At 37.5% G+C, this 17,267-nt stretch overlaps 1 protein-coding gene across 1 annotated transcript in view; it reads right to left on the bottom strand.

The window, feature by feature from the left end:
• Nucleotides 1–13,689, bottom strand: part of LOC124777799 (L-xylulose reductase-like) — a 55,726-nt gene extending 42,037 nt beyond the window's left edge. Inside the window, exon 1 of the mRNA XM_047253315.1 lies at nucleotides 13,638–13,689. Within this exon, the coding sequence (XP_047109271.1) occupies nucleotides 13,638–13,689 (52 nt within the window). The remainder of the gene's footprint in view (nucleotides 1–13,637) is intronic.
• Nucleotides 13,690–17,267: the final 3,578 nt, after the last annotated feature.

The following is a 17,267-nucleotide window of genomic DNA, read 5'->3' as shown; positions in this document are numbered from 1 at the left end:
TTTTCTACACTCAGTTTCAGTCCTGTCACATTCACGACTGACTGGACACTAATTATGGTGCCACTAACAGTCTGCAAATACGTCCAGAATTACTTTGGGTTTTGTGAAAGATCATTGAAGGCTTCACGTATTGCTCTCTTGAGAGCCAACTGCATTTCATTCAGCATCTCTCTCTATCTATAGTACTATGCTTTGTTTTACACCAATCATGCAGTACACTCCATTTCATTAGAAATTTATTTACAGAGACTGTATACCACTGAAGGTCCCTCCCACTATGAACAGTTCTTTTGGGTGCATGGTCAACTGTTCTTTTTAAATTGAGCCATAGTTTCTCTACATGCTCCTGCCATGTCCCAAGTTTCTCACTGGGATATGACACTACTGGTTTTTTTTTTATCTAGTTTGCTGAACATACATATTTTTCTACTTGTTTTACTTATCCTTTTCACTTGGATAATCATTGTTGCACAACCGTGTCATGGTCACTGATATCAGTTTCAATGGAACATGCTCAGATCTATTTGTAGATCCAATATACACTGAAACACCACAGAAACTGGTATAGGCATGCATATTCAAAAACAGAAATACGTAAATAGGCAGAGCCATCTGCTGCAATCAGCAACTCTTATATAAGACAAAGGTGTCTGGCATGGTTGTTAGATTGGTTACTGCTGCTACAAAGGCATGTTATCGAGATGTAAGTGAGTTTGAATGTGGTATTATGTTGGCGCATGAGTGATGGGACACAGCGTCTCCGAGGTAACGATGAAGTGGGGATTTTCCCATATGACCATTTCACATGTGTACCACGAATATCAATAATCTGGTAAAACATCAAATCACCGACATTGCTATGGTCAGAAAAAGATCCTGCAAGAATGGGATTGACAATGACTGAAGAGAATCATTCAATGTGACAGAAGAGCAACCCTTCCACAAATTGCTGCAGATTTCATTGCTGGACCAACAACAAGTATCAGCATGCCAACCATTCAACGAAACATCATCGTTATGGGCTTTCAAAGCCAAAGGCCCACTCATGTACCCTTTATGTCTGCATGACACAAAGCTTTACACTTTGCCTGGGCCCTTCAACACCAATGTTGGACTGTTGATGCTGGAAATATGTTGCCTGGTCGGATGAGTGTTGTTTCATATTGTATCAAGTGGATGGATGTGTATGGTGTGGAGACAGCCATAAGAATCCATGGACCCTGCATGTCAGCAGGGGACTGTTCAAGCTGATGGATGCTATGTAATTGTGTGGGGCATGTGCAGTTGGAGTGATATGGGACCTCTGATATGTCTAGATACTAATCTGGCAGGTTGCGTGTACATAAGCAAAATTTGCAATGACCCTAATAGCATAAGTAGCTGAACTCAAACGTTTCAGCAGATCTTCAGTGTGTTTTTTCCAGTTCAACCCCTCATCAATGCACACACCTAGAAATTTTGAATATTCTACCTTAGCCACTGATTTCTGATTGAAGTCTATATTTATTAAAGGTGTCATTCCATTTACTGTGCAGAACTGTATATACTGTGTTTTGTCAAAGTTTAATTAGAGCCTATTTGCAGAGAACCACTTAATTATTTTCTGAAAAACATCGTTTACAATTTCATCAGTTAATTCTTGTCTGTTGAGTGTGATAGCTATACATGTATCATCAGCAAAAAGTACCAGCTTTGCATCTTCGTGAACATAGAATGGCAAATCATTAATATATATTAAGAACAGCAGAGGACCAAAGACTGAACCTTGCAGCACCCTGTTCTTGATTGTTCCCCAGTTTGAGAAATCACCAGTTTTTTTTTCATATTATGTGAACTGCTTGTTTCAACTTTCTACACTCTTTCAGTTAAGTATGATTTAAACCATTTGAGCACTGTCCCATTCATATCATAGTACTTGAGCTTATCTAGAAGTATTCAATGATTTACACAATCAAAAGCCTTTGAGAGATCACAAAAAATCCTAATGGGTGACTTCCAGTTACTCAGAGCATTTAATATTTCATTAGTGAAAGTATATATATCATTTTCCGTTGAGAAACCTTTCTGGAAACCAAACTGACATTTTGTTAAAACTTTATTTTTGCAAAGGTGTGAAGCTACTGTACAATGCATTACTTTTTCAAGAATTTTGGATAAAGCAGTCAGAAGAGAGATTGGATGGTAGTTGTTGACATCAGATGTATCCCCTTTTTATGCAGTGGTTTAATAATGGTATACTTCAGTCTATCTGGGAAAATACCCTGCTTCAGAGAGCTATTGCATATGTGGCTAAGAATCCCACTTATCTCTTGGGAACAAGCTTTTATTATCCTGCTGGAAATGCCATCAATTCCATGTGAGCTTTTATTATTGAGCGAGTTTGTTATCTTCCTAATTTCAGAAGGAGAGGTGGGTGGAATTTCAATTGTATCAAATTGTGTGGGTAAGGCCTCTTCCATTAACTGCCTTGCGTCTTCTAATGAACATTTAGATCCTATTTTCTCTACAACATTTAAAAAATGATTATTCAAAATATTTTTGACTTCCGCCAAGTTCCCATTCGCTTTGATGGTTATACTGTCATCCTGTACTCTTGGTTGCTCTGTCTCCCTTGTAATAATATTCCAAATTGTTTTGATTTTGTTATCAGAGGTATTAATCTCAGACATGATGCACATGCTTCTGGACTTTTTAATAACCTTTCTTAATGTAGCACAGTAGTTTTTATAATATTTGGCTGTTTCTGTGTCATTACTGTTTCTTGTTGTTAGATACAGTTCCATTTTGTGGTTACAAGATATTTTTATTCCTTTAGTAAGACAAGATTTTTTGCATGGTTTCTTATAATTAGATTTAACTTCCTTCTTGGGGAAACAGTTTTCAAATTCTGTTACAAACATATCATGAAATAAGTTATATTTTAAATTAGCATCGGGTTCCTTGTAAACCTCATCCCAGTCTAACTGCTGAAGATTTTCCCTGAAATTTCTAATTGTTGAGTCATTAATTGAATGCACAACTTTGGAAGTAGTAGTTAGAATACCAAGTTTCTTAAAGAGGTCTCTGCATGATAATTTAGGACTGACACCATGTATAATTCTAACCACTCGTTTCTGAATTTTGAAAATGTTCTCTTTGTGAGAGGAGTTTCCCCAAAAGATGATTCCATAACTCATTAGTGAATGGAAGTAGGCCAAATAAACTAAATTCTTCATTTTTAAATCACCTGTTTCTGCTGTCATGCATACTGAAAAGTAGCTGAACTAAGGTGTTTCATAAAGTCTAGAGTCTGAGTTTTCCAATTTAGGTTGTGGTCAATTTGTAGCTCTAAAAATTTGACACTGTCTACAGCTTTAACTTCATTGTTTGAATACATTATAATTATAGGGTCAGGTATTCTTTGTGAGGTACTAAACTGTGTGTACTGGGTCTTGTCAAAATTCAGTGACAATCCATTTGTTGTGAACCACACATTGATATTTCGTTAGCTGATTGCTCAGTGAGATTAAGGGTACTGTTTTTTATACCAATACTTGTATCACCTGCAAATAAGACAAAATTTGTATTTTGTGACACTGCATATAGAAGGCCATTAATATATAATAGGAACAACAAGGGGCCTAAAATGGAGCCCTGGGGCACCCCTAGTCTGATGGTTTCATATTTTAAATGACTATTGTTATGTGGTAAGCCTGATACAGACACACACTGTTTTCTATTAAAAAGATGGGATATAGGATATTTTTTGTGTAAGGATCTCATGCTAAACACAATCAAAATCTTTAGCCAGATCTCAGAATATTCCAAGTGGTAATAACTTTTGATTTATTGATTCTAATATATCATCTCTAAAAGTGAATATAGCTTGATCAGTTGACAATCCTTTCTGAAATCCAAACTGATTGTGAATGAGAATATTTTTCTGTACTAGGTGTTTATAAAGTCTATTGTACATAACCCTTTCAAAGACTTTTGAAAATATTGCCAATAATGAAATGGGCCGGAAGTTTTCCACTGATGATTAGTCTCCATTTTTGTATAATTGTTTGACAATAGCATATTTAAGTCTATCTGGAAAAGTACCACTGTGGAGGGATTCATTACATAAAACTTAGTATATCACAAAGTTCTGAGGAGCAACATTTAATTATGGTCGTGCTGATTTCATCATAATCACTGGAACATTTGTTTTTAAGAGAGATAATAATTTTAGAAATGTATTTCGGTGAGGCAGGATATAGTTGAATTATGTCAAACTTCTGCGGAAACGCATTTTTTAAATATTTTAAGCTGTCTTCTGAGGAACTATGCAAACCAAAGTTGCCTGCTCCTGAAAGGAAACAGTGGTTGAAACTGTCTGCAATTTTGGAGGTATCTCTAACCAACTCATTATTTACATTTAACGTAATTTCTTCATTTGCCTGATTAGTTTTTCCTGTTTCACTTTTTACTATGTACCATATAGTTTTTATCTTGTTATTAGAGGCATTTATTTTTCTTGAAAATAAATACATTTTGAGGTTCTGATTACTTTGTTTAGAATCTTATAATATAATTTGTAATGTGATTTAGCTCTGTAGTCATTGTTCTTCCTTGACATTAAGTACAGTCTTCTTTTTGTTTTATAAGATACTTTTATTCCATTTGTAATCCGAGGTTATGAAACATTTAATCTACCGGTATTTGCTTTGATTACTCTCTTAGGGCAGCAGTTTTTAATGTGACCTATTACTGTATTAGAGAAATAGCTATATTTTTCATTCATCCCGGCTGATTTATGTACATCTTTCCAGTCTGTATTCCTCAAACAGCCTTTTTTTCTTCAATTCCTGTTTCATTTATTATTCGTATAGTTTCCCACTTCCTGTTATTAGTTGAATGAGATCCCACTATATTAAATGTAAAGAACTGGGATTCATGATCTGAAAGTCCATTAAATATTGGTATTATACTATGATTTGCTAATGTGGTAGTATCTATGAAAATGTTATCAATAGCAGTGCTGCTGGTACCCATAACCCTAGCTGGAAAGTGTACTAAGGGAATGAGATTATAAGAAGTGGTAAGAGACTCTAGTATGGATCTTGAGTGACTATTCTCCAAAAAAATTAAATTAAAATCTCCATTTAGTATGAGTTCATTATTTTTAGAAGCTAAGAAATTGAATACTGCATCAAGCTGTTTAGCAAAGAGCTTGAAATTACCATCTGGAGACCTGTATATTGTGACTATAATTATTTTTCTTTTGTGTGTGTCCACTTGTGTGTCACATGCTTCAAAGTACTAATCACTACAGTATTTAAGAATGTCAATGTTTTTATAATTGTGACACTTTCTAATGTAAGTGGCAACTCCTCCTTTCTCCATCTCTTTTCTACAATAATTTGAAGCTAAGGTATGCCCTTCCATGTTAAGCATTTCAATTTCACTACTTAAATGATGTTCAGGAATACCAATAATATCAACAGGATTTATACACTGTAGCTCGTCCAAACAGATCTGAAATTCATTAATTTTGTTTTTTAAACGTCTGATATTTTGATGTAGCAAATTTACTGTTACTTTTTTTTTGTCTTCACAAGTATTATGCTTAACATTTTCAGATACATCTTGTTTCAATATTCAATGTGTAGATAATGACCTATACTTAATATTATGTGTGTTCACTGCTTTTCAGGAGTGCTTCAAACTTTGACATTTTGCTGCAAATGCTTCTGCTGTTAACTACTAGGACTTTAATACTCTCACCTGTGGGGGTCACTCTTTTGGATCTTACACTTATATCTCCTACAACTGTAATTTTCTGTACTGGATGGAGAGACACTTATCTGAAAAAAGCCTTGTATGAACCCCACACACAGTCAGCTACTTGGATAACTGCCTCTGATGTGCAGTGGATGTCTGACCCATTTAGGGGGACCCTACAGTTCTCAATAATCTGATGCAAGTCCAGGAAGTCACAGCCTTGCTTGTCACAGAAGCTTTGATGTCTCTCAGTCCTTCCACTTGATCCAGAACCAGGGTGCCACAATCAGTTCTGGGAACAATGCTTCAAATGTAAGCTTCATTGAAACTCTGCAAGGCTGGTCTTCTCAGCCTTCTCTGCAAGTCACTGGAATGATCCAAACATGGCCTCAAAGCCCAGATGCCAGGCACTGTTCATTCTAGTGTGCACTACCACCTGCATTTGGTTGCACCCTCTGCCCTCAGTGGCTGCCAGAGCAGCCTCTTCAACATGAGGCTCCCAGGTATACACACTGAGTGCATCTGGTGTTCTTTCCTGCCCCTTGCTTCCAATTCCCTAAAGGGTACTATCATTCACTGTACATTTGAAATGTCAACAATTAATAGCCCCTACCCTTTTGTGTTTGCTTCCTCATGATTTTTTCCCTGTAGCAGGTGAAGTGAGTGCCACTGGCTCAGTTTCAGTTTCAGTGAATGACAGAACATTGATCTCATTAGTTTGGGGGTTGATATAACACCCTGAGTCCCATCTGGTCCCTGTCTACACTGTACAGGATGTCCAGGTTTCCCGTTGACACCCTACTCACAGTCAAGTGGATGAGTAACGACAGATCCTGTACTTCCAGTAGAAGAGACGGGATCCATACAAGAGGATAGTACTAGAGGTACCTTTGTCACCATGACCTCTACAGCACATCAACTCACAACCAATTCCAATTGTTTTACAGTAGTCAGGGCAATTTCCATCTGCTTATAGATGCTGGCCAACTCATTCCTTGTTGAAGAACAGCATTCACAGTAGGGTTGTGTTGTGGCTGGTGCAGTGTATTAGAGGATAGTGAACAAAGAACTGCAAACTGAACTTGCTAACTATCTTTTAATCTGTTGAGCTAAAAAATTACTAATTCTCTGTAGGAATTGAAGCAGATACATGAAATGAGATTTTTATTAATCCAACAGAGAAATCTTTGGTAAGAATCACTACTTTCTTAAAACATTTTAGGCTTAGTTGTAGTCCTTGATAAACTCAAGAAAAGAGTTAATATGGAATAAATGTAGATAATACACTGAAAAGCCAAAGAAACACTTATACCTGCCAAATATAATGTATGGCTCCCGCAAGCACGCAGAAGTACCATAACACAATGTAGCATGGACTCAACTAATGTCTGAAGTAGTACTGAAGGGAACTGACACCATGAATCCTGCAGGACTGCCCATAAATCCTGTAAGAGTATCATGGGGTGGGGATCTCTTGTAAACAGCACGTTGCAGGGCACCCCAGATATGCTAAATAATGTTCATGTCTGGGTAGTTTGGCGGCCAGTGGAAGTGTTTAAATTCAAAAGAGTGTTCCTGGAGCCACTCTGTAGCAATTCTGGATGTGTGGGTGTTGCATTGTCCAGCCGGGATGTTGCAATGCTGCATGTCTGTTGGAATGCACAATGGACATGAAAGGATGCAGGTGATCAGACAGGACGCTTATGTGCATATCACCTGTCAGATTAATATCTAGACATATCAGGGGTCCTATATCACTGCAACTGCACATGCCCCACACCATTACAGAGTCTCCACCCACTTGAGCAGTCCCTTGCTGACATGCAGAGTCCATGGATTCTTGAGGCTGTCTCCATACCTTACATGTCCATCCACATGATAAAATTCGAAATGAGACACGTCTGACTGGGCAACTTGTTTCCAGTGTCAACACTCCAATGTCCATGTTGAAGGCTCCAGGTGAGGCATAAAGCTTTGTGTCATGCAGTCATCAATGGTACATGAGTGGGCCTTCAGCTCTGAAAAACCATATTGATGATGTTTCATTGAATGTTTTGCATGCTGAAACTTGCTGGTGGCCCAGAATTGAAATCTGCAGCAATTTGTGGAAGGATTGCAAGTCTGTCACACTGAACAATTATCTTCAGTTGTCATTGATCCCTTTCTTGCAGGATCTTTTTCTGGCCACAGTGATGTCAGAGATTTGATGTTTTACCAGATTCCTGATATTCACAGTACACTCGTGAAAATCCCCACTTCAACACTACCTTGTATGTGTCTCATCACTCATGTATCGACTATAACACCATGTTCAAACTCACTTAAATCTTGATAACCTGCCATTGTAGCAGCAGTAACGAATCTAACAACTGCGCCAGATACTTGTTGTCTTATGTAGGCGTTGCCAGCTGCAACACCATATTCTGCCTGTTGCCATACCTCTGTATTTGAATACACATGCCTATACCAGTTTCTTTCACACTTCAGTGTGTATACTCCTCCTGAAGTGAAAACTAAGTGTAACACAATTTTTTTTAGTTACAGTATCTGCTGCAGTAACTAAATCACATACACACATTTGCTGCAAATTAGATTACATGTCGGACAAGAGTAACATCCAAAAATTCTCAAAAAATTGCATTTATTTGCTTGTATATAGACCAAAATTTGGGGTAATCTTTTTGTTGACAGTAACTGTGAATCAAAACTGGTGATTTGCTGCAAAACAAGTTATTCACAATATTCATACCAGTAACTTATATAAATTTTATAAAATATAGTTTTGCAAGCATCCAAAAATTCTAAAAAAAGTGTGGCTCATGTAATTATGTAGAGAAATTAGATAATGGTTGTTTAGAACAAGGAGAGACCTGATGTTCTCAAAAATTTTAAAAGTTCGCAAATAAGTTCTAGTCTAAAATTGATGATAACAGTACAAGTTTTTCATGGGACTTGCAAATGTTCAAAATTTCATAATATATCACTATATAAATGAGTATTGAGAAAATCAGTGAAAGTTTATGGAGAAGCAATGTGAATAGTAAAATATGTGAATCTAGAATTTCAAATTGGCACAAATATTTGTCACATGTGGTCTCCCACAAAGGAAAATTCCGAAGGCGACTTTTACATATAAATAAACATGCCAATTGCACAGTTTATTTTATTTATCTTGTTCTGTGACAACCTCCACAACACTGGCCAAAGATGAATTCTACAGTGTTAGTTTATCGCAGTTAAAGTTGTGAAAATGTATAGCAACAGCAGAGCACATCTTCTGCCTGGAGCAACTAACAATTCAAGAGAATTTGTGGTCTCCTGTCATGATGTTTCCCTAATGTGAAGAAATTGTAGGCTTTATCCAATGAAAGTGTAACAGTTTTCAGACACATTATAAAGGCAGTCAATGACTGTGTGGAAGGAACTGCAACCAATATTATAATTAAAAGCAATCAACTTTGAATAAGTGGGTTCACAAGACACAAACTATAACCTCTGCGGGAAACACCAAGGTGTGCAACACAAGAAGATGTCCACGTTAACAACATTGGTTCCACACCTGTCAAGTATGTACACATCGTGGATACATCAGCTTTGAGGAGCTCCACTTTTATGGGCACTATCATGATCTGAGGATAGGATTCACAACATTGGTGAACTGGACAAAGTGGCAGCATGCATGGGTGTACCCAGTGACGGGCAGGGGGGGGGGGGGGGGGGAAGGGGGGGGTGGAGGGGGGGGGCAGCTGCCCCCCCTTCCCCCCAGTAGATATTTGCAGTTTTTTACTAGTTTACTATTTTATTTAATAAGAAATGCTGCATGTTTTCTCGGATTGTACAAGTGCATTCTTCTATTTAAAATCTTTATTAAAAGCAGTTTTTCACTGGTTTACTGTTTTATTTAATAAGAAGTGCTGTATGTTGTCTCGAGTCCTTGTTTCCTGAGACTAGTATGACCTGCCCTGCCCCCCCCCCCCCCCCCCCCCCAGTTCAGACCCTGGGTATGCCCTTGGCAACATGTAATAGATAGTTTTAGGTAGAAGTTTTAGGTAGATATGGAATCAGATGTCAAGTGTGTTACCTATAGGATTGTTCCAACCAGACAGCACAACCACTCCTCTACATTTAACATCAGCAAATAAGTCAGCAGTCAAAGCATGTGAAAACAAATGATTAATGGTAGATCTTGACTTTCAAGATCATATGACATGGAATCTCCTGATAGCTGATGGCACTGAGCCAATTCTAGGCACCAATTTTTTGCATGACTTTGACCTCCAGTGAACATTATGAGAGGATTACTGCAAAAAGCAACAGTTGCAGCTGCAGACAAACACCATAAATGGCACAGCATAGTACAAGAATTTCCAGGTATCCTATGAAGAGCCAAAGCACAGGTGAAGACTTGACACAATACCCAACATTTCATTCTCACCATGCAGGGGCAGCCAGTAGTATCTCATGTCTGAAAGAATTACATTGGCTAGGCAAGACATAGAGAGACAAAAGTGCAATAATGTAACAAGACTACAAATAGGTAGTGGGTGTCACCTCTAGATATGGTCAAGAAATGAGACAGCACATGTAGGCTGTGTGGAGACAATCGAGTGTTAAATTCCAAGACTATCTTAGATAGGTACCCCATTCCACATATCATGGATGTGAACAGTTCAATGACAGCCATGCCTTTTTTCAATGTATTCGATTGCACTCAGGTGTCTTTGCAAATTGCTGTGGCCATATTGGACACTGACAAGACAGCAGTCACCATGCCTCTTTGGTTTACTTGAGTAATGCTGGATGCACTTTGGGCTGATAAATGCAGAACAAAGTTAAGTTCCTCAGTTCTGAGGTTTTGGCAGATGGGTTACCTCTGCTAACGGAGTGTGTGTCAGCCATACAACTTGTTGCAATCCCCACAACATTCAAAGACTTAAGGTGGTTTTTTGGAATGCTTAATTATTACTGCCACACCTTCTCCATGCAGTGACACTGTTGGAACTGTTAATAAAACTACTCAAGGGCAAACATATGGATGGTGCAAAAACAGTTCCTTGGAGCAATGAGCAGGCGGAGGCGTTCAACAGAGTAAAGGAATATACTGCAAGAACAGTACTTCTCATACAACATCAGATTAATGCATCTCTAGCCATCATAGGGGATACCAGCCAAACAGCTGTGGGGTAGCACGTCAGAAACTTGTTGGTGGTGCTTGGCAGCCTCTTGCCTTCTTTCCTCTTGCTCACACTCATGCAAAAGGCTTGAGCTACTATAGACAGGAAACTTTTTGTGGCATGTGCACCTGTCCATCACTTCAGAGATTCAATTGAAGGCCACACTTTCACTGTTTACCTGGATCATGCAGCAGTAACATCATTCTTCAGCAAGGGAACTCCAAAGGCCTTGCTGAGATTCCTCAGATGTGTCCATTTTATTTCACAGTTCACCACGGATGTCCACTACATTAGAGGTAGCAAGAACGTTGTGGTGAATTGCTTATCGCGATGTTGCGCAAGAGTAAAAGCAGTAAACCACACTGCCCAAGTACAAACTCTTGACCCTGAATTACATGAATTATGAGTGTAAGCCATCAAGTCTGACTCTCAAGTATGTAAAAACACGAGTATGACATTTAACATTATAGTGCAAAGGTGCAAAGATGTTCCACAGTCTTCCACACCCAGGAGTAAGAACTATGGTGTGATTGCTGATGAGGAGGGTGGTATGGCCAGAAATGAATAAAGATGGCCGCAAGTGGCCACAACAATGTGAGAAATGTCAAAAATGCATGGTTAGAAGACCCATTGCCAGCTCCACAGGAAACATCATCACACATTCATAAAGATTTAGTCACATTCATGTGGATCTGGTAGGGCCATTAGCTTACTCAAACAGCTACTGATTTAGTAACCATAGTGTATCATTTTAAGGGATGGCTAGAAGCGTTTCTGGTTGCAGACATCACTGCCACAACAGTGGCCAAGACAGTACTCTGTGGATGGATATCCGACCTCTGCGAACTGTTACAACTAACAGGGGCAGACAGTTCAAGGCAGCATTATCCCAAGAACTTCATCTCTGCAGGTACAACCATATCCACACAACTAGTTATCACCCTCCCAGCAATGGATTAGAGGAAAGATACCACCACACTCTACAGGTGACACTGATTCTTGCAAATGGATGAGACAAACACAACTACCAGTGCATACCCTCATTGCACTCAAATTCTTCCAGTCATCTGTGCATGGCCAACAATGACAAGAGGAGCCCAAGCTGTGGGTGCCAGCTTCAGCTGCCAGAAGTACCAATGCTGAGAAGACACATAGGAAGATTGGTGTCTGAGGCTCCAGTTTTTTAAAAAAAGGTGGAGAGGGAATGGGGCGGCAGATTGCTGGTGTGGCAACCTAACAATCAACTGTAACAAATGATTCATCTTGGGAAGTGCGTCATCTCTTTTTTAAACTTTTCATCTCTGATATTCTTCTGTGTGTTAGCACCTCTTTCTGTTCATGTTCTGATTCTGTGATGTTGTAATTGTGATTGTAATAAAGGTGTACAAAAATACCTAGGGTGTTTGCGTCAAGCTTGCCACTGCTCCAAGCATTCCAATAAGTCTTCTACCTGCTGTCTGGGTTCTGTATAAGATGTATATAACCTTTTGGTCCTTTTACTTTATACCTGCTTCCTTCATAATATCAAACAAGGCTTTCCAGTTAAGACTGTCAAAAGCTTTCAGTAAATCTACAAAGGCTATAAATGTAGCTCTGTCTTTGATTAGTCTATCTTCTAAAATAAATTGTATGGTCAGTATTGCCTCATATATTCCTACATTTCTCTTGAACCCAAACTGATTTTCAACAAGGTTGGCGTCTAACAGTGTTCCTCATCCTTGTTGGAAAATAACTACTAGCAATATAATATAAAAATGAACACAACAAGCATAAAAAAAAACAGCTTTCATCCCTATGTCACTGTGTTAAATTTGTTTCAAGAAATCGCAAATATTTCGGAGTAGCTTAGCTACTGTTCATCATTAATAAAGTTTCTGCCAACTGGTTCAATTTTTAGTGTACATTTTTACTCAGTCTACATCCTTAAAAGTTTTCCTTCATGAAGGAATTAGCAGAGGATGATGTATGAATGATGGCTAGATCACACTGCCATAAAGTGGTTTTAGAATGTTTCACTGTGTCTCTGCTGCCACAGAAACAGCAGCAAAGAAATAATTTCCTGTGGTTGTCTGTTAATTAATGGTAGAAACAGAGAGCCAATAAGTAAAATAAAGAGATCCAGGGGTTTGTATGTGATCTTAGTAGTATCACTTCCATGTTGTGCATTTTGTAGAGTCAATTAATGTTCTGTAGATCTTTATGTAAGTTTTCATCTTTAGCTCTGTGCCTTTGTGTGGAAAAATGTATTCACTTTTTAAGTAATTGAAGGTTAAATTATGCATAACTATTGTCGCTGCAACTGGTATATACATTCTGCAACATTCCTTCTGGTACTCTGTTGTGTGTATGACTTTTACTTTCACACATCCAGTGATAGTGTGAAAATGTGTTCACTGGGAAATAAGATTCTGAATAAATGTTTTAGAATATAGCTACTTGTGATGGCTACTATCAAAACTAGACAATTGTAAAGCAAAATATATCCTTTCTGCTAATGTAACAAGGAAAATTGTAAGGGATTGGTCTCACATAAAGCAATAAAAAAATAATATTTAAATGATGGTCACAATGGTAGTAATATTCTCATATAACATAGTCTTAACTACACCATCTATCTAAATTGTTTAAAAAATTGACAAAATATATACATATACCACAGAAAAAGTAATTGCTGTGTAATGCTGAGAAGATATAAAAAGCAATGCGCCAGTGAATTACCTCTTTCTGCCCCAGTGACCAGAGCTCTTTTTGACTTGAAACTTATTTCCATATTTGTCAGTTTTTGGTTTCAGGATATCAATAAATGTAACAGACTTATATGTGAAATTTGTTAATAAATCTCTGTGGAGGTTATCTTATCTTCAAACATAGATTAGATAACAGAAGCCAAGAAATTATTGTGAGGCACTCTTAAGTTATCAGAGCTTTTTACGCTAACATTATCTCTCTAATGGATTTGATAATAAAGATTTAAAAGGTCAATAACTTGTCTATTGATTGCACTGATGTTTTTAATGATATACACTTCCAAGACAAAACAAAAACATGTACTCTACTTGGCCTGGCAACAACACTAGACATGAGCAACACTAATGTGCCCTGGTGGTTGTTCTGTCACAGACAATTGCAACTCTAACCATTTACATACCTGTCAATGGTGTGTACATGTGCAAACGTACATCAAAATCTGACACTGTCTTCTGGGTGTTTTACTTTTTTATCATGCAGTATGTATCCTCTCTACTTCTGCCATCATCAGCTTCTCTGATACCCAAATAGCAAAACTCAACTACTACTTATAGCATCTCGGTGTCATCTGATTTCATTCAACTACATTCCATTACCCTTGTTTAAATTTTCCTTTCAAGATGTTATAAGTTCTTTTCAACTGATTTCCCAAGTCATTTGCCATATATTGAAGAATTACAAAATCACAGCAAACCTTACTGTTTGTTCTCTATGAGATTTAATTACTTTTTGTAACTTCTCTTTGGTTTCCTTTATTGCTTGCTCTGTGTACAAATTGAATAACACGGAGGATAGGCTGTAACCCTTTCTCCAACCCTTCTCAATTACTGCCTCCTTTTCATGTCTTTCATCTCTTTTATCTGCAGTCTGCTTTCAGTACAAGTTACAGATAATATTTTGGCTCCTGTATTTTATCCTTGCTGCCTTCTGAACTTCAAAGAGTGTACTGCAGTCAACACTGTCAAAAACTGCCTCTAAATCTTCAAGTGCTATAAATGTAGATTTGCCTGAATTTGTCCTATCTTCTAAGATAAGTTGTAGAGTCAGTATTGCCTTATGTGTTCCTTCTATAAGTAATTCGCATTATTATTTTGTAACCATGGCTTATTTAAATTGATATTTCAGTAATATTCACACTTGCCAGCGCTTTCTCCCCCCCCCCCCCCCCCCCTCCTCCCCCACCCCCCACCCCCCTCTCTTTGTTTTTCGGGGAGAAAGATTGGAATTGTTACATTCTTCTTGAAGTCCGAGAGTTATTTCATGTCTCGTATACATTGCACTTCAGGAGGCATGGTTTTGTCTCCCAAGGGTCTCTATAATTGTTAGGCAATGTCATCTACTCTAGGTGCCTTGTTGTGATTACACTATTCAATGCTCTGTCGAATTCTTCTCACAGCATTACATCAACTCCCATCTCATCTTCATCTGCTTCCTCTTCCCTTTCTATAATATTGTCTGCAAGTTTGTATTACTAGTTTATGAAGATTGTGCAATCAAAATCAGTTATGAACAGAAACTATGATGAAATTTCCAAATGTAGGACCATTTTCAATATACTGTGCCCAAGATACCCTTGATTCAGAAGAGTTATGTTGTTTCACACTCTAAAGTGGTGAGTAAATTTAATTATAAATGTGTGGGTTTCTTCCACTGAACAACGTTCATAGAATATTTTCAGGAGCTGTACACACAAATGGTAATTTATTTTAAATTTCTGAGATGGTTGTTTGAAAGACATTTTCTAGATGAGTTTTTCATCTCTTGGACAGGTTACAATATTGGCTTCCTTGTTTTGCTTAAATTTTTCAATAGAATTTTATGTTAAAAATTGTGTCCTTTAACATCACTGACAGTTTCCATTACAATCCTCAGTGGACACAACATGACCATAGTGGTTATTTTATTATTATTTTATTGTTATTATTTCACTTTCAAATCATAAATAATTAGTACATGAAATACACAAATAAAAGGGATTAAATGAACAATAAGGTCCAATACTCTGCAATACTAATAGTTCAGCTGTAAGTTATTTTTAATGGAATAAACTAGGTATTCTGTTTCATCAATTTATAAGGGCAGTTGAATTTTACAATATGTACATGTTACAATAAAGATCAAGGCATTGCTGAAAAGACTGTATGGAAGGTGCATCAAATACTTCTATTACTTTATTGATTGGTGACTCCATGGAGTGTCCTGTGCACCATGACCAGATAATGTATATACTTGGAAGAAGAGACAGCATTGGTCATATTTTTTTTGTTTTATTAACCGCAAAATCGATTTTTGGTCACTTAGTGACCATCCTCAGTGCTGTAATATACAATTTAAATTGGTAGGCACTGGTGTCAACAAGCTTAGAGCGATCACATAAACGGTCACATTTTTTTGTTTTATTAACCGCAAAATCGATTTTTGGTCACTTAGTGACCATCCTCAGTGCTGTAATATACATTTAAATTGGTAGGCACTGGTATCAACAAGCTTAGAGCGATCACATAAACTCAGTTTACATAACTCACATAAACTCAGTTTACATAACTCAGTTTATGTGATCGCTCTAAGCTTGTTGACACCAGTGCCTACCAATTTAAATTGTATATTACAGCACTGAGGATGGTCACTAAGTGACCAAAAATCGATTTTGCGGTTAATAAAACAAAAAAAATACGACCAATGCTGTCTCTCCTTCCAAGTATATACTTCTATTACTTCTGCAAATATATTAATTTTAAGGGTGGTATGAAGCATGCAGCAAAAATAGACATTTTTTGACATATTGATATATAACATTGTTAAAACTAAAATTGACTCATGTGACAGGATCAGGCTGTGAATTTATAATCATTTCATTTCTGCATACACAGTTTTATCAAGTCAGTTAGAAGCAGAATCCGTGTTTGTCTGTAACTTATCTTGTTGTTGTTGTTGTTGTTGTGGTCTTCAGTCCTGAGACTGGTTTGATGCAGCTCTCGATGCTACTCTATTCTGTGCAAGCTTCTTCATCTCCCAGTACCTACTGCAACCTACATCCTTCTGAATCTGCTTAATGTATTCATCTCTTGGTCTCCCTCTACGATTTTTACCCTCCACGCTGCCCTCCAATACTAAATTGGTGATCCGTTGATGTCTCAGAACATGTCCTACCAACCGATCCCTTCTTCCGGTCAAGTTGTGCCACAAACTTCTCTTCTCCCCAATCCTATTCAATACTTCCTTATATACTTATATACTTACGTGATCTACCCATCTAATCTTCAGCATTCTTCTGTAGCACCACATTTCGAAAGCTTCTATTCTCTTCTTGCCCAAACTATTTATTGTCCATGTTTCACTTCCATACATGGCTACACTCCATACAAATACTTTCAGAAATGACTTCCTGACACTTAAATCTATACTCGATGTTAACAAATTTCTCTTCTTCAGAAACGATTTCCTTGCCATTGCCAGTCTACATTTTATATCCTCTCTACTTCGACCATAATCAGTTATTTTGCTCCCCAAATAGCAAAACTCCTTTACTACTTTAAGTGTCTCATTTCCTAATCTAATTCCCTCAGCATCACCCGACTTAATTTGACTACAGTCCATTAT

Source organism: Schistocerca piceifrons, chromosome 2 (assembly GCF_021461385.2).
Source record: "Schistocerca piceifrons isolate TAMUIC-IGC-003096 chromosome 2, iqSchPice1.1, whole genome shotgun sequence".
NCBI lineage: Eukaryota > Metazoa > Arthropoda > Insecta > Orthoptera > Acrididae > Schistocerca > Schistocerca piceifrons.
The sequence above is the reverse complement of the archived record's forward strand: the minus strand, read 5'-3'. Positions and strand labels throughout refer to the sequence as shown.